This window comes from Dipodomys ordii, unplaced genomic scaffold, assembly GCF_000151885.1.
Source record: "Dipodomys ordii isolate 6190 unplaced genomic scaffold, Dord_2.0 Scaffold70, whole genome shotgun sequence".
Lineage (NCBI taxonomy): Eukaryota > Metazoa > Chordata > Mammalia > Rodentia > Heteromyidae > Dipodomys > Dipodomys ordii.
The window spans coordinates 8732690-8757340 of NW_012267286.1; the positions used below are offsets into that span (position 1 = coordinate 8732690).

A 24651-nucleotide genomic window follows, 5' to 3' on the forward strand; every position below is an offset into this window, starting at 1 on the left:
TTCAACACACATTGAGTTCAAAAGGAGAGGCTGGATGCAGAGGATTACATGGGTGGTGCTGATGTTGTCAACATTACGATGAGTTTTACCACAGCAAATGAACTTTAGGAGGAAGGGTCATTGGAAAAAGAGAAATCCAGAGCCTGAGACAGAGGATATGTTTTAGTAGCTGTGCTTAATTATCTCACAGCTATCACAAAAGAAATTGAAGTTACCTCCTCAAAATCCTTTCAACATATACATGCTAAACATCTCTTCCCATATTTGGGTGTTGATTGAATTCACTCTAAGGGTCTGATCATCTAAATGACTTTCAGCAAATTCTCTTATACTATCTCACTCATATGCCATCATTTATTCATCACAAACACGAATATATCCCCATTTACGATAACTACAATCACAACTCGGTACAATTACCTACATAGAACTTATGGTGTGACATTTTGCATCTGTTTATATATGACCATTTCTACATCATTTGCTATCTAGTGCTTCCTACTTTTTAAGTTGGGTGGGGATGGGAAAAGAAAGAGGAAGGTAGAAGGAAAAAATATTAGCCTCAGTAGAGAAAAGCTAATAATATGAAGAAATCTTCAGAGTTGCCTCTGACAATTGATCCACATAGTAAATTTTTTCCTTGTTACTTATGAATCATATTTAACTTTGTTTTCTTATTCCAAGGGAAGAGGGAGTCATATTTGATTTTTCTCCTCTGCCTTAAGTGTTTTCTTTGCAGATAGGGGAGACTAAAATTGAAGCTGGGAGTGCAGCAATTGGGGCCAATTGATTTTTCTTTGGTTACCTTGTAATTTCTGGTTGTATTCGGTCCTGTCAGACTGGCTTCTCCTCAAAGTACCAGAGTGGTCCCCAGAGACACCGCTCTCCACCACAGTGTCAGTCTTCCTTCTCTCCAGCATATACAGTCTGGACCTCAAGAAGGTCAGATTTTTCTTCTTGAAGCCCACATTTTCTTTCCCAGTGGCTTCTTTGGGCTCCATGTAAGGCAATGACAAGCTTCAGAGATGTGCTGGTAATGCTGATTGCTAAGGTGCCTCTGGGTGCACTTGAACTGCTCCCCTTCTAACTAAACAGCTTTACTGCAAGCTCACCTGGCTGCCACAGCCACCTCTGTGGAGTCCCAGAGCTCCACCCCTATGAGGTCATGATTTTTTTTCTACCTAGAATCCAACAGGGAAGCTGCCACCTGTTACCTGAGAGACTTACAGCCCAGAGTTAGGCAAAGCAGGGACCGTGGTGTCACATGCTACTGAAGCAAACAAGAGTCCCATTGTGTGGGGCTGGGGGTGGGGGGTGAGCAAGGAGGAAGAAGGACACATAGTCTAACCTGCAGCTCATAGGTTGAATGCATGCCTAAGGGTGTGTACAGGTGCGCTCTCTGGGGACACTGTTGTGGTCTGTTGCCTGGAGGCAGAAAAGGTGCATGTGTGTGGCCCCCCAGAGTCAGTGTGGGACTATGAGAATTTGTGTTAGCACAGTAATGAGTTTAGAATCGTTCCAATGTTTTGACACGGACCTTTCAGTCCATGTAATGCTGCTGCTTTTCAACCCTGAGCATTTCATTTATTTACTAAAAATACATGGGCCACACCCTGGTTGGCATTCCTGAGAAAATAAATACTGACATTTAAGAGTGATCTGGGAACAGGTGCAAGAAGCAGAGGGCAAGGCCCAGAGAGTTCTAGAATCTTTTCAGTATCTTAGTCCTCACATGCTCTTCTTTGCAATCACTCCTTTTATGGTCCCAAAGGAGGCCTTCTGTGTCTAGCTCTTTCTGTATCTCAGGTCCCAGGAAAAGAACTCAGAGGCTGAGTCAGTGTCTGATTTTTCTTAGATCTTTCCCCTGTGCCCTTTGCAGATATCTTGCCAGAAAAGGGCAGCTCACTTTGGGAAAGGGGAGGAAAAGTGGTTGAAATTGAGGCAGGTGAAGGGCTGGGTGACTGAAGGGAGAAAAGCAAATAGTGAGTGTTTTATTAATTTTTTGAAGTTGTTTTTCCTTGTGTTTACTGGGATTCTCCAGGGAGAAATGTTCAGCAGCTCTGGGAATGTACAGAGTGCTTTTTAAGCCCTCGTTAAGGAAGAGAGAAACTTTAAGGAGGAAAATAGATTCTCTTCTGTTGTAAAAGGACTGGTCCAAATTCACCTTTGTACTGTCCATTTTGAATCTAGCTTAACTCTTTTTAGAGTGAGATTTACAAACGAAGAAGTAAGAGACAAAAAAACATTTCCCCAGCTCAGGATGTGTAGGTGAAATTAAATTTACATAATTACCTAAAAAGATTAATGATAAATAGCTAGCCACTATAAAGACATCTATATATAACTTGGCATGTTGAATAACTACTTAATATAATTGATATCTTATTCAAACAAGCCCTCCCAGATACATTTAATAAATACTATTTTTTCTGGTCCTAGAGCTTAAACTCTGGACCTGGACCTGGACATTGTCCCTGGTCTCTTCTTGTTCAAGGCTAGCACTCTACTACTTGAGCCACAGAGCCACTTCTGGATTTTTCTGTGATCAATTGGAAATAAGAGTCTCATGGACTGTCCTGCCTGGGCTGGCTTTGAACTACAATCCTCAGATCTCAGCCTCCTGAGAAGCAATGATTACAGGAGTGAACCACTGGTGCCTTTAAAAGCAATACTCACCACAAAGACACAAAATAAGATTGTTTTGTTTATGCTAAAATGTCTAATTGCTTTCTAATATTACATATGTACGTTTACTTGTTAACTAGCAGAATCATATCATTTAATATAAGACCACAACAGAAATTAGTCAGTTGAAACTTGAAGATTTATGGGAAATAGGAGGTTTAGAGACACACACTTAGAAAGTTTGCCAGTGGCCCACGAAACCCAGATAGAAACCTAATAAAACCAAATGGATATCATTTGTCAAGGTTTTACACATGCAAGCTGTTTAAGAAATACAGAACTACTATAATAAATGGATCTTTTATCTTGGAAAAAGTCCTGGAATTTGGTAGAAAAGAGCATCTCTCAAAGGTTGTGATGTATGAGTTGCTGAGACATGGTGGGAGAAACATTTGAATCAGAGAGGAATATAAAACACCAGATAGGGGTGAATATGGCTCAGAGCACAAGGACTGAGCTGAGGTCACTCACCTCAGCTGAGTAAGGGTGAGTGAGGTGAGTGGCAGCATGTATGTCTGAGTTTTCTGTATTCCAGTGTGACCAATGATCTAGATACACGTGTCTACATTCTAGTCACACGTTTACAGCGAACACATTCACCCACAAGCAAATGTGAAAATGTGTTACCTTTGGACAGTTCTCTAATACATTGATCTCAGTGGAATAGGGAGGGGCTGGGAACGTGGCTCAGTGGTACAGTGCTGGCATGAAGCACTAGGTTCTATTCCTCAGTACCTCATAAACAGAAAGAGCTGTTAGTGGTGCTGTGGCTCAAGTGGTAGAGTGCCAGCCTTGAACAAAAGAAGCTCAGGGACAGTGCCCGGGCCCTGAGTTCAAGCCCCAGGACTGGTAAAAATAAAAAGCCTGGGAGAACTCCTTCTATTGTTCTAAAAGCTTCATTATTTTTATTAATTCCCTAATGGAACTAAGATACATTTATGAATATATACATTTATATTATAAATATATTTTATATATGTTAGTATCTATATTTATAAATATTTATATACAAACATGTTTATAAATATATGTAATTTTTTTCAGGCAAGGGAAAGGTTTATTTTTGAGCTGCAGGCCACCTCTGATCAAGTTGAAAGCTGTAATATTTATATATGTATAATATGTACACATGTATAAATATTATAAATATTATTATATAAATATAATAGCGCCTATGTAAATATAAAAATAATACTGAAAGTCTTTCAGAACTACTGCTGTGGTATGAATCTGAAATGCCCCCCAAAGGCTGAGATGCTGGGAGTTTGACAGGTGATGTGCTGTGGGGAAGTGTTTGGATCCTGAGGTTCTGACCTAAACCATGAATTAATCCTTTGATGGATCCATCACAGGATGGCTTTATTGGGAAGTTGTGGAAAGAAGGTATGGCATAGTTGGAGGAAGTGGGTCACTGCAGATGTCCTGGAAAGTTATTTCCTGTCCCCAGCTCCTTCTCTCTTTTCTGTTTCCTGGCTGCCATGTGGTGAGTGGCTCTGCTCCACTCTTCTCTTCCACCATGATGCTGTACTTCTCCATAGGCCTAGAAACAGAGGAAGACACAAAATAAGTTGTTTCCTTAGGTAATCTGTCACAGAAACAAAAAGCTGACTAACACAATGATCTTTTATTCAGTCAGTGAGTGAGGCAGACATTGTTGTTCACTCAATTTTTTTTTTTTAGTATTTACAGAATTTTTTTATTTTTTAAAAATTTTACTATAAAGGTGATGTACAGAGGAGTTAGAGTTACATAAATCAGGTAATGAGTACATTTCTTTGAACAGTGTCTCCCTCTTCCTCATTCTCCATTTTTTCCCCTCCAGACTTCCCTCCCTTCAAAGTTGTATAGTTCATTTCCAACATAGTGACATGTTCACACAATTTTTATCTATGGTTTTACCCCCAGGCCATATTTCAGCAGCAGAACCCTTATTTTGTTGCGGGCATCCTTGAATTGGCAAACCAATGCTAATTATTCCCTCTTTTTCCAGTCTGTCTTGCAACGAAGTCCTGGCAGATTGGACCTCAGTGGTAGTCTGCTAGAGTGAGGGGCAAGGTATGGATTCTGGAAAGCTTTTGTTGCTGCAATTAAAGGGGCAGGCAGAAGGACCTCAATCTTCCCCTTTCCTCCAGATTTGATTATAGGGAGGGCCTTTACATATCTGTGCCACAAATCAACAGTTGTAATCATCCAGCTTTATAGTTGCTATTGTTAGGATAAAGACTTACCTTTTTAAAAAATTTTTTTGTTTTAAATTTTTTTATCATGGGCTCTGAACTATGGGCCTGGGCACTGTCCCTCAGCTCTTCCGCTCAAGGCTAGCGCTCTGCCACTTGAGCCACAGCGCCACTTCTGGCTTTTTTCTTATGTGGTGCTGAGGAATCGAACCCAGGGCCTCAGGCATGCAAGGCAAATGCTCTACCACTGAGCCACCTTCCCAGCCCTGTCCCTCAGCTCTTTAGCTCAAGGCTAGCGCTCTATCATTTGAGCCTCAGCGCCACTTCTGGCTTTTTCTGCTTATGTGGTACTGAGGAATGGAATCCAGGGCCTTGTGCATACAAGGCAAGCACACTACCACTGAGCCACTTTCACAGCCCCAAGACTTACCTTTTTTAAGCCATGGTTAGAAAGCTTGTAGACATATTTCTGAGAGATTTGACAGATAGAACATGGTACGCACATGAAGCCACAGTTCTGTTTGCTCATCTCCCTGACATTTCTTAAGCCAGTGTGTTCAGTTTTTCCAGCACAAAACATGATTTATCTCTGCTGGAAATAAAAACATCTGGTTCAGAGAAATTTTGAATGGATACCTTAACTGTACAGTATCTGCAAGGTAAAAGGAGCCTCTAATCTATCAAAGCTTTATGTTTTTTGGAAGAGGTAAAAAGTATTTCCATGTAAGAAGTTTATATAGGTTGAAAAAATATTAATGTTGAGACATTCAAATTCATTTTAGTGGAAACAGGGAACAAACGAGTCCTTATTCATTATTAGAAAAAGCACTGGACACTAAATCCAGGAGTTTTACTCTTAGGTATGACAAAAATAAGTTTCATGACAATACAGTTGACATAATCTCTCTAGGTCCTAATTTCCTCATCAGTAAACTTTAAGGAAAAGCTGGCCATTAATGCTATACACAAGGTATTTTTAAGCTCTCACTTATGCCCGTGGGAGTATTTCATTATCATGTGCTCCCTCAATGTATCCCTGCCCATGTGACTTGTTTTGGTCAATGAGGTAGATGAAAAGCAGTGTATGTCACTTTGGGGTAAAGTGCGTAGAGCACAGTGGGGTTTTCTATTGCTTTGTTTCCTTCATCCATGGGATTCAGAAAGATTTCAGCCAGTGGATGCGCCATTAGAATGAGTAGTGAACATGAATTTCTAGAGCAGAGCACTCTGATATTCCATCATGTGATTAGAGAATGAAATGAGTCTTTGTTGCTTGAAATTACTAAGATTTGATGCCTTTTTATCTTACTATTGCAGTATTATTTAGACTACACTTTCAGAGGGCAAACTATATAATACCTACATCTTTTTAAGATCCAGCATTATGTAATTTCAGAATTATAAGACCCAGCATACTATTAGATTGCAAAGTTCTTAATTCCAAAACAGAAATAACATCTCTTGAATAATGTGAATAAATTGGGTTGAAGAAGGTAAGAGTATAATCTCGGCAGGAAAAAAAATCTTAGACTAGAATAGTGGTGGTAGGGATAAAGAAAGGTTGATGAACTCAAGCTATGCTATACAAGTTGAAGGCACAGTGGTTACAACTGGTTTGATGGATGCAGGTAAGCAAAAAGAGAAATGAATGACGCATTCCAAGTTTTCAGACTGAATGGAAGAAATTTAGTGTTGTGTGCTACTGTAAGAAGAATAAGAGGAAGTATGGGTTGTTAAGAATTTTGTTCAAGATACAGAAATGGTTATGATGCTTGTAAGCTGTCCAAGGGAATTATGGGGCTTTGGATTGATCAATTTAGAGCCATTATTTAGATTTTAGATTTAAAAACTAGGGGTCATTATACTATACACAGTATATAAAGCTATAGATTGAGGATATAATCAAGGAAAACAATATACCCAGAAGAAAAGGAACAAGTATCTCTAAAGATCTCTAAGTCTAGAAAATGGCTTAGAGGAAAACCTAGCAAATAAACTACTACTTTTTAAAAAAAATTATTGTGAAAATACTGTACAGAGGGGTTACAATTACATGGGCAAGATAGTGTGTACATTTCTTATCAAGCATGTAGCCTCCTCCTTTGTTTCCCCTTCCCATCCCTTCCCAGCCTCCCCCGGTCCCCCCACCCAATCCTCCCCCCCCCCCCGCCAAACTACTACTTTTGAGTAGAAGAAAAGCAGTAGAATTTTATTCCAGTGAACTCTGGAAGCAAGCTTTTTCCAAAATGAAGGGTTCATCAAATAAAATAGAAATAAAATGTAAGGTTCTATTTGTCATTTTCAACATATGGGCGTTTGAATTCAGGACTTTTCACAGGCTGTGGCTCAAGTGGTAGAGTGCTAGCCTGGAGCTGAAGGGCTCAGCACCCATGACCAGAGTTCAGGCCCCACGACTGGACCCCCCCTAACCCCTAAAAAGAGTCTCATGGACTTTCCTTCCCAGGCTGGCTTTGAACTGGGATCCTCAAATCTCAGCCTCCTGAGTAGCTGGGATTATAGGCATGAGCCACCCGTGCCTGGCCTTTTTTCCTTCTTGCAAGGCATCTAGGAACAACTCTCTATCACTTTTCTTTATTCTAATTTATCCTAGGAATCTGAGATTTTACCAATCATTTCAAGTGGTTTTATGCACACTTCCACTTTGAGAATTCATGTGAGTATTCACCTTGACTCCAGTATCTCTACTTCATTTCATCCTGTCTAATATTCCTTTGAGTTCCCAAAAATCAGGTCAAGTCATTCTTCCGACTAAAAGAAATTTGATCTCACTGCCTATAGAAGGAAACCTAAGTATTCCTTAGGTCTCAATCAGATTGTTGAATTCTTAATTACTTACTGTTCTAGTCATTGATTGCTGAATGACAAATCATACCCCTGTACCCCAAAACTTAGATGCTTGAAACAATGATTACCATTAGACTAACACTGATAGTTTTTGTGAGATAGGCGTTTTGGAAAGTCTCAGTCACCTGGGAAGTTCAAATTCAGGGCTCTCATATAGTTGTTTGTAAATATTGATTGGATCTGGAGCAGCAAGTAGCTGGACCAGCCATTAGTTGACCAGGGAGCTTCTTTTCCTCATTGACTCAGAGCCTCTCCCTTTGATGTCTAGTTTAGGCTTCCTTTGCAGCCCAGAATCTGGAAGTCAAATGTTTTGTGTGTCTCCAAAAGTGGGGGTGTCTCATGAGAACAAGGCAGAAACTGGACCATGTTTGACCACTGTCTCTGAGGCAAGTGTCACTTCCAGGAAGAGCAGAACACATACTCAGAATCCAAAGGAGGTTATGTAGATTCTCCTTCCTCGATAGGAAGAATACCCAAATCTTTCTAAAGAAATTCTTACAAAAAGGAAGGAATTGCCATGGCTACCATTGACAAATGTAATCTGATTCCCAATCCCATTATACACTCTACATTCTATTTTTAGGATGGATTTTGTTCAAGCAGCTTCTTATAAATGAAATTGCCTTCCCCATCCCAGTGCAATCCTATACATCCTTCCAGCCCTACTTTAAATGTTACTTCTTCTGTGACATGTCTCTCCTGTCTCCTGAGAACAGCCACTTCCTCCTGCCTCTGAAATCACCTCTCAACATACTTCTTCCATGTGAAGGAAGCTCCTTATATTCTGTGACCTCGGATGATGAGCTCCTAAAGCTATTTGCTGCTGAAGCCCTCATGACTAGCAGGATGTTTGTCATTAAGAGAATCAGGTATCAGTATAAGATTATGTAATCAGCTTACCCAATTATGGAGAAAGATGTGGGTAAGAACAGAAGCATTTTTTCTTATTATTAGTACTTTCTTGCAAAAAGAGAGTATAGACATGGAAACAAAAGGAAGAATCAGAGGATATTATTTCCTCAAAGATGAGGTCATTAATGCATCTGTAAGATGGCCATAAAGCCAGCTTTGAGTGCTCCCTATTCAACTATAAATTGCTCACCGTGGCCCTGCTATCTTGTAGCTGTATTTTTATATCCACTGATGTGCTTCCTGAAAGCAACCATTTCTGTTAATGCACTGGACCAAGCAACAGCATAATAACCCTGTCAGCAAACAATGGATGGGAGCTCAGGCCTGGGAGGAGGTAAACCTCCTAATGTTTTTATCCTCTTGACTGAAGTAATGTTAGCAATGACATATGATCAGACTTGGGCCTTTGTCTCAGCAATAATGAATCATCCATTACGAGATTTTCAAGGTTGTCGGGAGGAAATTGATCTTAGGAAGGGGGAACATTTTTGCTAGTGCATGAGATGGGCTGGCTATGAGCAAAACCAGCCACATAAGCAAGAAAAAGTGCCACTGGAATCTCTGAAAACTATTTAATAACGCCAGGGTCTATATTGGATCATTGGGTTCAATTTCCAATTGTATATGATCTTTCAGAATTCATTTAACAATTACTCAGCAGAACAGCAACTTGGGCCAAAACAGCTGGAAGATGAAATGAACTATGCTCATTTTCAAGGGAGAATTTAGATGATTTCTTTTTTTGCCTTCTCACTAATTTCTCCTAGCTTTATGTCTTCAAATGAGTACTAAACTGATATTTAGCTTCTAAATATTAGATGGGACTGCAGGTCTTAATTTGGTACTGAGAAACTGTCAAGTTCATTATAAGTATTAATAATTAACATTTATTAAAGAAGAAAAATTATTATGGTTGAAGACTTAAATGTGTCTGTTATAATGCCATCTTTTATATGCATGATTATATATTACGGGTTTCTAAAAGATAGTCATCATATCATCTTGGAAACTCAAATTAAAATAAATGATCCTGTGTTCCTTCATTCCCTAGACATTTTGTCATTTCACTTGGTTTTATTTTGTGAAGAAAACCTGTTTTTTTGGTGGAGCTCAATGCATTGAGGTCAAGTAGCTGTTTGTGCTTTTTGAGCTTATAGGTCAGAAACTGAAGCTACAAATGACTGGGAGAAAAAGCATTCTTTGAATAAGTGCAGTAAGAACTCATGTAAATCATTTGTAGTGAGAAGCAGTTCTTCTGGTTTGACTGAGTTTGAAAAATGTACTGTCTTCTGAACTAATTATAGACTTTAACTTCACTAATTCTGAGAATTCCCTATTGATGTCAAATTAACTACTTAGCCGTTCCTGACTCAGTTTCTTCACCTTTCAAGGCTCAGCTTCAGATTGATCTTAACATTTCATAGAGATATATTGCTGTTCCTCTAGGGAATACTATTAAATTCAAAATTATGGTATCCATGGTAACTATAACTAGGTCAGACTGCACTTAGAGGAACAGTCTGAACTTAGAGAATCTCTATCCGTTCTCAACCATCCTCTGTGCCTGCAATGTCCATTGAACACAGCTTTTCAAGAAAAGAGCCGAGTACCCTGTAGGAGAGATTTATGATTTATTTGTAATCTGCACACTCATAAAAACTTCGTGCAACTTGTATAATGCATGGTGTGGATTTTTGCCAGTCTCGGGGCTTAAATCCAGGGCCTAGGCGCTGTCCCTGCGCTTTGTTATTCTAAGCTAGTGCTCTACTACTTGATCTACAGCTCCAATTCTGGCTATTTGGTGGTTAATTGGAGATAAGAGTCTCATCAGGCTTCTCTTCCCTGGTTGGCTTTGAACTTCTGCCCTCAGATCTCAGTATATTGAGTAGCTAGTGCTATAGCATGAGCTACTGGCTTCCAGCAACAACCAAAGAATTCTATAAAAGGAATTGGGGTGGCTTGAAGACATCTGTTGGTTACAGTCAATCCTACCTCCAGATACTGTTTCCTGAATCAAGAAATATTCATAGTTCCCTTCCACTCACCACTCCAATATCTTTACCTTACAGTCTGTTACACGATCTTTTTATAAAAATCAATTATATGTGCACCTATAGTTTCACATGTGCACAAAATTGGGCAAAGACAATACTGCACAGTGGAACTTAGCAGTTACTAAGTTCTAGAGCAATCATTACAACATTGGCATGAAGGGTTCCATTTATTGAGCATCTAGCTTGTGTTGTGCCACTTAATTATTCTTCAGGTTCTATGAACAAGCCTGAGGCCTATATTTTTATTATTATAGTTTAACAAGACTGAAACGGAAATAATAGCTTCACTGTTGATTACCTGGTAGAGAATAGAAATGAGGAGCCAGCTCAAGTAGGTCCAGCCTAAAACTCAATGCCCTTTTCTTCATAAAAAGAATTTCAACTTATCTTTCTATTATCTTTGTGTGGTAGATTCAAAAAGAAAATAATGCCTGATTACGAGAGCAACTGACTTGTTGAGCTAGGTTTTCAGCTTTAACCTATATGCTTGGCATTTAGGTAAGTGCCAAGTTTATTTTGAAGTATAAATATCTTCAAAAAGTCTAAGCGGTTGCAAAACATCATCCAGCAGGTTGGTTGCCAGCCTAGAACTGTAAAAGTAGACTCTTGATATATAAAATATTATTTCTCCCTTGCACATTGATAATCTAGAGAGAAATGTTTCATTCATACTCATAAGCAATGGCATAATGTGGCTAGACTCCTGGAGGCAAAGGACTCACTTGGAGTGTAATCTTTGCATGGCTACTTTCTTTTTCCTGTGGAAAAAAAATAGATGGATTAAAAATAATCTGGAGCAGAGATAAACAAAAGCAAGTATGCATCTGGTTTTATTTGATTTTATTTGACTATCACTTTGTTACAAACAAGATATGCACAATGTTTGAAGTAATTGTATGAGACTCTCAGAATTGAGATTTTTAAAAGTTTGTTTTACAGAAGATTAGGCAGATAAAACAGAAAGATTTTGAAACAGGAAATAATAAAAGGAGGTTTTGTGAAACCATCAAAAGCAAGAGAAGAGATCACACCTGAGATGCTCTGAAATGAGACCAGGTCCACCTCAAAATAAAAGAGTATGCAAAGAAATTCCATTAGCAAACTGCTAACAGGATGCTGTTTGATCAAATCTCGAGCAGAAGATGGGATAGTAGCTTAATCTGTTGCCAAGGAGAGAAGCTGGGCTTAAATCTAAAGAATCTTGATCCTTCAGTAGCTAACTTTATGAGAGAAACATTTAGCATATTATTTTTTTGTCAGTTGTGGGGCTTGAACTCTGGTCTTGGGCGCTGTCCTTGTGCTCTTCAGCTCAATGTTAGTACTCTACCACTGAGCCACAGTGCCACTTCCGGTTTTCTAGTGGTTTATTGGAGATAACATTCTCACGGACTTTCATGCCCAGCCTGGCTTTGAACCAAAATCCTCAGATCTCACAGGTTTGAGCCACCAGCACCCAGCTTAGCATATAATTATTATGAGATCTATCAATGTGTATCTGGGAACAGAAGAGAGGTAGAGTGCTCAGGAGTGGACAGAATGAATGGTGTGCGTGTGCAAATGAGGATCACAATTTAAAAAGTGTCACAAAAAGCCATATGTAATAATAGCCTGTGACAAGGTGAATTGTCCAACATGTATCTATGCACCTGATTATCACTTCTACAGATGCATTTTGATTTTAGTTTTAATCAGTCATTATGTCCTTTAGGTCATTCATTCTGAAGGAAAACAAAGCAAAACAAGAAGATACTCAAGTCAGTTAAAATATTTGTCCAGGGCTGGGAAGGTGGCTCAGTGGTAGAGCACTTGCCTTGCATGCATGAAGCCCTGGGTTCGATTCCTCAGCACCACATAAGCAAAAAGAAAAAAGCTGGAAGTGGCGCTGTGGCTCAAGTGGTAGAGCATTAGCCTTGAGCTGAAGAGCTGAGGGACAGCGCCGAGGCCCAGAGTTCAGGCCCCACGACCAGACCCCCCCAAAAAAATTAAAAAAAATATTTGTCCAGTGCCTGTTGTTTTCCATATACAAGAGTATTTGCTCCTGACAAGAATAGACAATCGCTTCTCAGAATTCTGAACTCATTGGTGATTGCCAAAATGACATCTGCTAGTGAGGACACACAGAATAATCTGTGTTGATGCTGACCTTGGTGACATTTGCTCAGTGTTGTGACAGATTCTGTCCAAAGCAAATTGGATCCAGATCATAAAAAGTTTTGGCTTTTCATCATTTTTCATAAAGTAAGCCTCTAACAATGTTTGCAAACGTCACACTGGGCTGGGATGTATGCATTGGAAGCATGCACTTCACTCAAATTATACCTAATCCAGTCTCTTACCTCATCGCTCCCTACTGTCCTTCATGCATCAGAAAGCAAGACAACCAGTCTCTTTGAAGTAGATTGATTCAGTGTTTCCTCCGCTGATAAGCATCAATTCACATAAAAATGTAACTCAGTGCTAATAAAGAAGGGCAAGGTAATCTCCTTCATATTATTCAAGCATTCCCAAGACTTATGCAGGTATAGTTCAAAGTGACTTAACTACTCCTGCTAACTTTTCTTTTTTCTAGCACCTCTAGCCTATCTCCATAACAAGTCTGAAGGTTTCCTTAAATTGCCTTTCTCTCTGTAATGTTTTCTGTAAGTTGAAGAATATGTTGTAATTGTAATATTATTTGTACTAAAACACATCTTTGTTTGGAATTTTAGTGCTTCATCTATTTATTAAGGATTGACTGGGGTAAATTTACTTCAATAACTATCTGAGGGGACAGAAGAGAAGAGACAGAAGAGGAGGGAGAGAGAGAGAAGAGGAGAAAGAGAATCTTTTTTTCTGCCTGCTTTCTATAAACTGTTAAAAACGTAGACTTGTTTTCATTATAAACTAGATTAGTTTCTAGTTATTTAGAAGTAGAGATACCTATTAGGAAAAACTTACTAACTTTAGATGAATTATTTTTTTTTAGTTATATTTTAAGACCAGACTTAGTGGCACATACCTGTAATCCCATCCTGGGGCTTGAACTCTGGATCTGGGCGCTGTCCCTGAACCCCTTTTTGCTCAAGGCTAGCACTCTGCACTTGTGCCACAGCCCCACTTCTGGCTTTTTAATTGGAGATACGAGTCTTATGGACTTTCCTGGCCTTGATCCTGAGATCCTCAGATCTCAGCCTTCTAAGTAGCAAGCAAGCATAGGCCACCAGCACCTGGCTGAGAGAGAAACTTTACAGACACAATGCAGACGTCAGCAACAGCAGCACAATTCATCATCCTAGCAAATATATGGAAGGTTTTAAACATAGGTAGCAAGATACTTGTCTTGGTCCTTTGAAGACCTTTGGATTAGCCTTTCACAAAGGGAACAAAGACCAGTAAATGCTAGCACTCTTAATCTACCCTATCTCGGTGTGGCTCTATGTTCCTGCCAACCTGCAGTGTGTCCCTCCTGATTGTGGAGAAAACACTTTATATGGTATTGTAGCTACTCGCATTACATGGCCCACTCATGCTTTCTTGTGGAAGCAGATGTTTAGTGGGCTTGTGGTAATAAAGGAAATGAACTACTAAAACTTGTTAATGTGGCTTCTCTAAGATATCTTTATTCTGTTCGTGTTTTGTAGATGACCTAACTTACCATGTCTGAACTAGAGTCAATTTATATTGTTTCTTCTGTCACTGAAATATTTCACTTGTGATAAAAACTCTAGAAAAATATGACTTATGGTCAGTAACATTTCCTTTCAGAATATTGCACAGAGAGTATATTAGTACTTTGTCTCTCCTTGAAATAATCTTACACTATCCCATCCTGGAGAGGTGCAAATCTCTATTGAGAACACAGACACAACCTTAATATGCCATAAATAAATCGAGAATGCGTGACAAAGGAGGGTGGTTTAAATGCTGCATGATTTCCAAAATTTATGTTACATTTATATTTTTAGTTAACAGAGGACAATAAAAATAATTCAAAGTAATAGAGACAATAGGATGTTTTAATACATGTGTACATTGTTTAATGTTCAATCCAAGTTAAACACTTCAATCTCTTTTGGCATCTCTTTACAGTTGAAAGAAGAGCTGTGAAATCCTTCCTTCTAGCTGGGTAAGTAATATACTACATTATTATGATCTGACCCTACCCTCCTGTATAATAGACACCAGGACTTTTTTCTCATATCACTCATATCCAACTGTAACTTAGCATTCATTGACCAGCCTTTCTCTCCTTTTCCCTCCTGTTCCCTCCTTAGTCTCTGGAAGTCACTATTCTACTCTCCATTTCTACGAGATCAACTTTTTCCATTTTGCATGACTGAAATGAGGTTCTTGTCAGAATGGTTTTTTTCAGTACTAGGTTAGCCTCCCTTTTGTACTACAATTTATAAATGTCTCTATTATTTGAGTTTATTCCAAGCAATACTTATAAAAGGCATATAATCAAAAAATTACCCAAAGATATAAAGTAAAAATCATGGGATAAATAATAAGCTGAGAAGAATTATCCCAGGGAGTAAAGAGAATTTGTATTTTTACTAATGTGTTGATGAAAAGAGTTCAAAGAAACTGATAAGAGCTACCACACCTCAATAATAAAATATGGGCAAAGGTTATGAACAGATGTTCGCAGAAGAGGAAATGCAAATGTTCTTTCTGCATCAATGTGCTGGTTTTTAAAATGTAGCATCATATTCACTATCCTGATTAAAAAAATACTTACTTTTTCCTGTAATTTCTGGGAGTTTGTGGAGAAAGAAGTTGCTATTGAATGCTAAGAGAATACTCATTAGAAAACAGCCTAAGAAACCTCTGGGTTGGGGTGCAATTGGTCACCCCTGAAAGTTATTTTCAAAAGAACAAATGCCTCAAGTCCAATTTCACAGGATTAAAAGGACAATTGTGTGCAATAAATGAAAGATGGAGCCAATGCCATTAATCCAAGAAACTAGTCAATGAAAGAGAGTGAAACATGGCATTATCTAAAAGGGGGAAAATGGTTATTAACTCATCCATGTGTCTAACATATACTGGCTATTGATCCTGTTTTGATTACTTGGCCTTTCTGCATGCCATTTTGCTTTTATGTAAGAACCATCAATGTAATTCACATTGAAGGATTCTGTTATTTTGAAAACTTTGACTTTTAAAAATTACACATATTAATGGTGTGCCATATCATGTGTAGATACATGCATATATTGTTTAGTGTCTATGTCTTCAAATGTTTGTCATTTTATTGTGGTGAAAACATTCAAAGAAAAGTCTTTTCCTTTAGCTTTTTTTCCCCCAAGAGAACTGTTCACTGAAAACTGATCATTGAAAGTTGAACACTAGGATTATAGGCTGTTAATTTTTGTTGTTTATTTTCTTTCATGCTGTTCCAGTTATATTCATTATGGTCTTTATGGTTTAGAAAAACATACTGATGTATTTGTACCTAATGTTGATCTTGATGTTGATATTTGTAGTTGATATTGATTTTTCAAAGTTGCCTTTGAGAAATCACCATCACAGTTGCCTTCACACCATTTGGGGTTAGAATCTTCCTCCCAAACGAAGAAATTAATATGAGAAAATGGGTCTGAATGGTGAAATTCTCGAGTCAAAGTGGGAGGACACAAGACTTGACAAATGTCAAGAAATATGTGAGCAAATATTGATTACAAGTACAATTTCTTTCTGCCTCTATTTTAATGTCACACAGAACAGTACTGTTTAAAAATCTTGGTCTGCCTACCTAGTAAATAATAATGGTGTATTTGTGGATAAAGAAGAGGGAATTCCAATTTGACTTTTCCATTGGATGTGTGATGTAAATATTTGTTCATTATTAGTGATACATGCATGGATCTGTGTGCTTTCTGTATTTTCATTATAAAAAGAGAATGGGTTATTGAAGCAAATAATGCATAATAAATGAAATCTATTATCAAATGATGCAAGGATCTTTGTAGGCATAATTTCTTTGTATATGATCAGTAAATTTCTAGACATCCAGATTTTATTGAGATTTGTACCTGGTAGGAATAAGAAGCATGAGATTGTCATTTAAAATAAGACATAAGAAGGTTGACTGATAAACACAGAAATATGAAAAAAAGTACCAGTATAGAGAAGTAGACAATATTTAACTTGATTACCCAAGAAGACTACAGAATAGGTTAGGGTGCCCTTGGGTGGAAGCAACAGAAATGAGCAAAAACAATACAGATAATTATTGATTCAATTGGCCAGTGTATCTAAATATAAATTTGAATAGATTTGATTCCTAAACTGCAACAACAAAAACCAAACCAAGGAGCAAATTTCTTTCCCTTCCTCAAATCTGGCCTCCAGGGGGAGTCAGCTCAGTTTCCTTCTTCTGTTGGCTCCCCCTTGTGGTGTCAAGATAGTGAACAAATTCTCAAATGTTTTCATTGCATGGGGAACTCTTGGAAGTAGTGGGGAGGATCCTTTCCTTAAAAGCCCATAACTCAGCCAGGGCCTTTGTACCACGACATTCCTAAGCAGTGGAAAGAACAGAGGCCTGAAATTCCTTACACAAGATGTACTAAATCGATCTACCTCTCTACTGATAATTAACTCGATGTTTGTAAAGAACAAAATAGCTTTTTTTTTTTTAAAGGTCAACTTTTTTTATTTGTTCATTTCTTGCATTTGAAGTACTCTTCGATGACATCCTTGGCCTAAGACTCTTTGCCATAGTCCTTAACAACTACATAACTGCAACGAACCACTTTACGGGGTTTTCCCTCTCGATCAATTTTGCAGAGACCTACCCACTCGCCTAGTTTTTTGTTATCATCGACCTTAATAAGGTTGATTTGGTGCTCAGCGCAAAGTGCCTCCACCAACTTGACATACATAGGCTCACTGCAGTTGGACGCAAGCACACAAAAGTGTGCTTAGCGCAATTTTAGTATATGTGTTGCCAAAGCAAACACCAAAATAGCTTTATCTTCATAAATACTAGCAAATATATCGTATCACTTGAACTCAGGGCCTTTTTCCCTGGCTCTTAATTGCCTTGCTTGCTCAGGGGTATCAGTGTTGAGCCACACCTTCAATTTGGGTTTTTGCTAGTAAATGGAGATGGATGTTCCTTGGTAGACTCTTCTGCCAAGGCTGGCTGTTTCACTCAAGATTGAAACACTACCACTTGAGCCACAACTCCACTTCCAGCATTATTTTGTGGTTAATTGGAGATAAGAGTCTTACAGACATTCCTGTCTGGGCTGATTTGGAATGGCAATCCTCAGACCTCAGTCTTTTGAGTAGGTAGGATTACAGCCAGGAGCCACCAGCACCCAGCAAAAATATTACTTTTAAACAAGGAAAATTCCTCAGCTGCCAAATCTTCAATCATTCTGATCACAAACATCAACTTAAATTATGGATTATTACTTTGCATTATTAGGGGAGGAGGTGCCCTGAAATTATTTTTTGGTGTGGTCATAAGGTCTGATATGAATTAATTCTGTCCAATTTCTTTGCCATAGATTATATAAAATTTACTTCAAGGAATTGCCTTTGGAACCTAGAGTTCTTTTGAATCCAGTACTCAGAATATATATCAAAAAAATATAGAAATTCTATAGTTAAATCATTAAAAACAAAATTAATTCCCACTGCTCAAGGCTTAAAGGGAAAAATCTAGAAAATAGGCAGAGGAAATGAATCGTCTCATTAGATTTTGTACAGGACCTATCATTACTAATTCAGTAGCTCAACTCTTGAATTGGATTAAAGTATTACCAAGACTATAATATTGGTGATATTACAAGGAATTTATAATGTCATCTGAAGCTAAAATTTCTTAATATTATATTAACTTAGAAGCAGCAATAATACTTAATCAAGCAAAACTTTCTGTTTTTCTCATATCATTTAGCAATATGTAATTAAATCAAATGTGATTCTTGTATGATAGATAAATTTTATTAAGTCAAATATAGTAAGCAGCCAGAAAGACTGAAATCTTAATATCAGATATATTCTACAAATCATTGGCACAGAGTTAAAACCAACCTGATTGTTCTCTTCTTTTTTTGTGTCTTAGGACATGTGTTTATTTTCACTTAGATAAGATTTGTCTTAAAAGAATTTCTACATGCTAACAACTCCCCAAACCCCACTTTTCCCCCTCTCAGTCAGAGAATTAAACTAATTTCTCATCTCTCAATCCCCAATGATGTTTTTTCTATTGGCCATGAGTCTGTTTCTTGGGCCATTTGTTTCAGTGAAAGTTGGAACACATCTCTGTCCTAAGAGAAGGGAAAAGGTTCCTGCAAAGATGGGTCTTGCACTTGCTCTGTGTGTGTGTGTGTGTGTTATAGGGCTTGATCTCAGGGCCTTGGCGCTGTCCCTGAGTCTCTTTGTGCTCAAGGCTAGTGCTCTACCACTTGAGCCACAGTGCCACTTACAGTTTTTGAGTAATTCTTTGAGGATAAGAGTCTCATGGGGACTTTTCAGCCTTAGCTGGCTTTGAACCATGATCTTTAGATCTTAGCCTCCTGAGTAGCTAGGATTACAGGCGTGAGCCACAGGTGCCCTGCTTCCTTTTGATTCTTTTTTTCTCATTATTTAGAGAATACTTTATTAGTTTCTGTAATCAAACCCATGTAGATAAGACCTTACATACTTAATACAGTGCATTTACCCTGTACAAATGGAAAAAAATTAAGCTTAACATTTCTAGACTGCATTTGATTCTTTAATGATGTCTTTTTCAGATTTTTTTATTATTATGAAAATACTGTACAGAGGGATTACAATTACACGGGCAAGATAATGAGTACATTTCTCATCAAGCATTGTAGCCTCCTCCTTTGTTTCCCCTTCCCATCCCATCCTCTCCCCACCTCCCCACCCAACCCTCCTCTTCCCCCCACCAAAGTTCGTTTTCGACATAACGACTTGTAGGAATCCAATGCATTAATATAATTGCTTTTTAATTTTTTGTTTGCTTTGTCTTCCATTATTATAATATATATACATATACATGTATATTGCCTATCCTGGGGCTTGTGAACTATGGGCCTTGGCACTGTCCTTAAGCTTCTTTTGCTCAAGGCTAGCACTCTACCACTTGAGCCACAGGGCCACTTCCAGCTTTTTCTGTTTATGTCGTACTGAAGAATCAAACCCAGGGTTCCATGCATGCTAGGCAAGCACTCTATCACTGAGCCACATTCCCAGCCCATTATTTTTTCTTATCCAGATCTTCTTAACCACTCACACACAAGTATTTCTAAGGGGAAAGACGGGATATATGCCTCTAACAACGACCAGGCTTGATTGCAATTCTGAGGTAGAATATAGGGGATGGGCAAACTTGTATTTTAAAAGATCTCATCTTTCTTTTCTAGATCAAATGTAGCTTTTATGAAAGGAGGTAACAAATTCTCTCATGGTTTCAGTAGTGCCTGTGACATGTGTCTGAAATAAGAATGGCATATAATTATTTTATCACTGTCCAGGTATTGTACAGTTTTCTAATTACTCCTGCTATTGCAAAATCACAGGAGACCTATTGCTAGTTATAGTTACTTAATGCCTAACTAAAAATACAAATGTATCATTAGATCACAAAATTATTCTCTAGATTTCTAAATATATTTCCATATGATTAGTTTCTTCTTTAGTTGTATATTTTAATTTATGCACTTATAAATGTTTCTTTTTTTCCTTTGGTGGTACCAGAGTTTGAACTTAGGGCTATGCTTTCTAGATAGGTGCCCTACCACTTGAGCCAGGCTTCTGACCCCGTTTACAAACAATTATTTTAAGAAGGATTGGATAGGCTTAATAAGGTTACTAACGGGGGCGGGGGGGGTACATCGAATGAAAATGGCCAATAAGCTCTAAAGTAGTTGTTCTCAAAGTGATTGGACATAACTTTCCCCTTAAAAAATACCTAAGAAATTCATGTAGCCTATAACCATTTTAGAGCATACAATTTTAGCAGCATTTATTGTGTAGCCATGACAGTGTATAACCACCACTTCCCTTTGCTTTCTAAACACTTTCGTTACCCCCTGGCCTGGAAGTAATCATCCCCCATTTCTCCTTGCCCCTTGGCAACAGCTCCTCTGCTGTCCATCTGCCTGGATCTGCCTACTCTGGATGGTTCGCATAAAAGGAATCATGAATTAATTCAGCCAGACTCTTTGTGTCTGGCTTCTTTCATTTAGGCTAATGCTTTTGATGCTCATCCAACTTGTAAATTGTGTTATACCTACATCCTTTTTTATGGTCAGATTATATGGCTAGGTGATATTGTGTGTATACATCACAATTCCCACTGCTCACGGATTAAGGTAACAACCCTGGAGTCTTCAATGAGAGTCTCAGGGAGAGGCCACGAATTACAAATATAGTAAAATGCTGGTCCCCCACCCCTGCTTGCCAATTCATGGAAACTTCTTTATTCACTTCACAAAGTGCCTCTCACTTCCCAAATAGCTGCCATTCATATTTGATCAAGCTGGCTACAGGAAATCACAAAGCCACATGGCAAAGATTTCCTGTCCCCTACCTCCAAATGGACACACACTTCAAAAAATGATCTTGACATCAATCTTTTGGTTACTTTGTGGTTAGGGAACAAGGTAAAGTAAGGCATTTAGACAGCTTGGATTCTATGTTTACATCTGAGCTTTAGGCACAGATTTCTGGAATACATCACATCAGCCCAGATCTGTTCCAGTGATGGCTTGTTCTGATTGATCAAGCAGCCAGTGTGAACACAAGCCACAGTGGCTTTTGCTGAGTAGCTGGTTGCAAACTGCTTTCAAACAAATCAATGTTCAGAATTGATCTAAGGTCAGAAAAGAACTTTAAAACAATGTCACTTTCGGCATAGGGCAAACTTTATAGTTTGCTACTGGATCTCTTAAAGACTGAGCCATCAAAATGGTTTTAGGGATTCATCATTTTGTCTGTCAAAGGTTTCAGACACATGGGAATTTTCCTTTTCACTTGGACCTCACATGTACTTTCTTTAAATACAGTAACCAGAGCTTGGTACTAAAGTTTAAGTTGAGTTATCTTTTCAAACTACAATAAAAAAAAGCCTTGCTGAAATATCATATAGGAATGGAATTGGTAGATCTATGCAATGTATGAAATACAAAGAGAAAGTGATCATCAGTGAAATACTGATTCATTCAGAAACTCATCCTATTTACATTTTAAAAAGCCCTGAGATGGAGAACTAAAGATTGCTGCTCTTGAATAGCTGTATATATCTTAAAAGAATTTTGAGATTTTTATATTAGGGGTTCAGAAACCTTTTCCAAAAAAATGAGCTGTGAGAATGTAGGCTTTGTTCATTAAGCTAGTGGAGGTGTGGGCAGCCAAAAAAGGGTCTAAACTCTCAATAAGGTGAAATTAGACATTGGCTTTGAAATAAATCCAGACCCAATAGCCCCAGTGTAATAACCAGTGGGGTGAAAGCCCGCCCCATGCTGACATCATCGCCCCGGCAGCCTATTGCTTGGAGGGGGTGGGGCATCAAGAAGCTGGCCTCACCACTCCGCTGCCCATCACTGGAGGGGGGGAAGGCATTGAGGCTGCCCCACGGGGGCAGGCTGTCAAGAAGTGTCAAGAAGTGGTTGGACAGTGGGCAGCTTGAGTGGCTGTTGAAACTCTTAGAGCCATTGGAGTGGGGGAGGGGTGCAGCCTATATATAGGCTGTGTATTCTGAGTGGGTGGGGGGGGTTCCGTAGAGAGAGATGGTGGGGAGAGACAGCAAGAGGCAATTATCTGAGGAGGGCAGGCCTGTGGAGAGGCCTGCAAAGAGAGCTATAGAGAGGCCCAGGGAGAGGCCTGTGGAAATTGGAGAAGCCTGCAGAGAAGGAGGAAGAAAGGAAAAGGAAAAGCCTTCCCCTTTGGAGGTTTGGAGCTTTCAGAGGTCTGGGGTTTGGAGGTTTGCAGACCAACTAATAAAGGTCAGGGCTGCCCATTGGTGACTTGGAGGTTTGGTGGTTGAGATCATTCTTGGTTCTGGGTAGCTAACCCAGGACACGGTAGCAGTAGTCGCAGGTCCCCTTTCTGGTGTAAATAGTGTAGATAAAATCCTCTTGTCACCTTTAACCATGCTTTGATGGATTGTTTTGTTCTCAGGTCATAAAACCAGTAATATAACAAATAGTGCACTTGTCAGTGTTTCTAAAAAGGTGACCATCTCCATGGATGGCCACAGGGGACCAGATCATCTTACATAGGATGCCTAATGGTTTGCAACCCAGGTGCAAACTCATATCTCTATGAGTTTCTTCAAATCAGAATGAACATAATACATCCATTACTTATGAGGTTAGTTTAGTCCTCTCAGAGCTGATGAAAGCCACTACCCATATAGGTCTTGGAATTATGTGCCAGACTTTCCCATGGATCAGTATGTGAGTTAGGATAAAGGCAATGGTGTTCATTTGAGGAATAATGCTTTGAGAAAATTTGTCTTTTCACTGTTTTTCTATATAAAGCCATTGCTTCTAATGTCCTGAAGCCATTTGCCTAAAAATCAGATGCAAGCCAGGCACTGGTGGCTCACGCCTGTAATCCTAGCTACTCAGAAGGCTGAGATCTGAGGATCATGGTTCAAAGCCAGCCTGGGTACAAAATTCTGTGAGCCTCTTATCTCCAATAAACCACTCAGAAAACCAGAAGTGGTGCTGTGCTCAAGTGGTAGAGGGCTAGCTTTGAGCTGAAGAGCTGAGGGACAGTGACCAGGCCCAGAATTCAAGCCCAACTACTGACAAAAATAAATAAATAAATAAAAATAAAAATCAGATGCAGAGAAAGTTTGATTTTATGTTAAGAAACAGTAGACCACTGGCTATGAACTTACACCTTCTTCTCAGTAGGAATTTGCCTTCCTGAAACATGTGATTTTTTTTAACATAAATAGTACAATTATACACCACTATGATGTACGTGATGTATGCACAAAAGCAATGTTTTCACAATTTATTAGAGCATTTGCCTTGTCATTTAGCCTGGTCAACTTGACACATCCTAAAGCCAACCATGTTGACAAAAATATTTTAGGCCATACATCCTCAGTTCATGCTTGTAATTCTAGTGACTTAGAAGGCTAATCTCCAGAGGATTATGATTGAAAGCTAATTTAGGCTAAAAAAATCTGTTAGGGTCCATCTCCAAATTAACCAGTCCAAAACAAGGTTGGGGGTGCAGGTGGCTCCAGTGATAAAGCCATCCAGGAAAGTGCAAGGCCCTGAGTTAAACCCTAGTATGAATAATAATAACTATTACTATGAATACTTATTACTAGTCATTATTATTATTATTATTGGAACTACAATTGAAGTAGAGAGTCTGAGTGGTTAGTGACTCCTTCAAGGGTCAGACCCTGGTGGAACCTGGAAGGTCCAGGCTTCTAATGTTAACTGTCACTATCTAATTATCTCAAGGAATACATGACCAATCAAGGCACTCCAGTGGGCTCTGTTCACCTCTGGAGTAGAAACCTCTAGAGTTCTACAAATGTCTCTGTAGTATTCTAGAGGTTCCTTGATGAAGTTAGTATACAGTAAGGAAATGCCATTTGTGGCACACTGTCCTTTGCTGCCTAACACCATTTGCCTCTTTGTAGTAAGTGTGGCTTATGGGTCCAATTGTTAGAGTGGCCCATAACCACCCCAGATAAAGGACACTCATTGTGGCCACTACCTTAAGCACTGTCCAAGGGGATATAAGAAAACTAGTTCATGCAATGTGGGGAACGTCATCTTTAAATATTCAAGGGCCATATTAGGAGGAGGTGGCATTTGGAAGGTCATGTCAAGGTCAAAGTTTCACAAGAAGGCCTACTTATTATGTCTTATATTGATGGTTGTACACAGTTTTCTCCTGTGTTGGACATGGGTTAGTCCACAGTAGTCCCTGACATAGAGTGATCATATAATAATAACATAATAATAATGTTGAAATGG

At 38.8% G+C, this 24651-nt stretch overlaps 2 protein-coding genes across 2 annotated transcripts in view; one reads left to right on the forward strand and one right to left on the reverse strand.

The window, feature by feature from the left end:
- The window catches only part of Arhgef38 (Rho guanine nucleotide exchange factor (GEF) 38), an 87961-nt gene extending 86953 nt beyond the window's left edge, over positions 1-1008 (reverse strand). Inside the window, exon 1 of the mRNA XM_013023727.1 lies at positions 806-1008. Coding sequence (XP_012879181.1) covers positions 806-1001 — 196 coding nt within the window. The 5' untranslated portion in view covers positions 1002-1008. The remainder of the gene's footprint in view (positions 1-805) is intronic.
- Positions 1009-8417: 7409 nt separating this feature from the next.
- Ppa2 (pyrophosphatase (inorganic) 2) overlaps positions 8418-24651 on the forward strand; it is a 56760-nt gene continuing 40526 nt past the window's right edge. Inside the window, exons 1-2 of the mRNA XM_013023742.1 lie at positions 8418-8596; positions 9797-9852. Coding sequence (XP_012879196.1) covers positions 8418-8596; positions 9797-9852 — 235 coding nt within the window. The remainder of the gene's footprint in view (positions 8597-9796; positions 9853-24651) is intronic.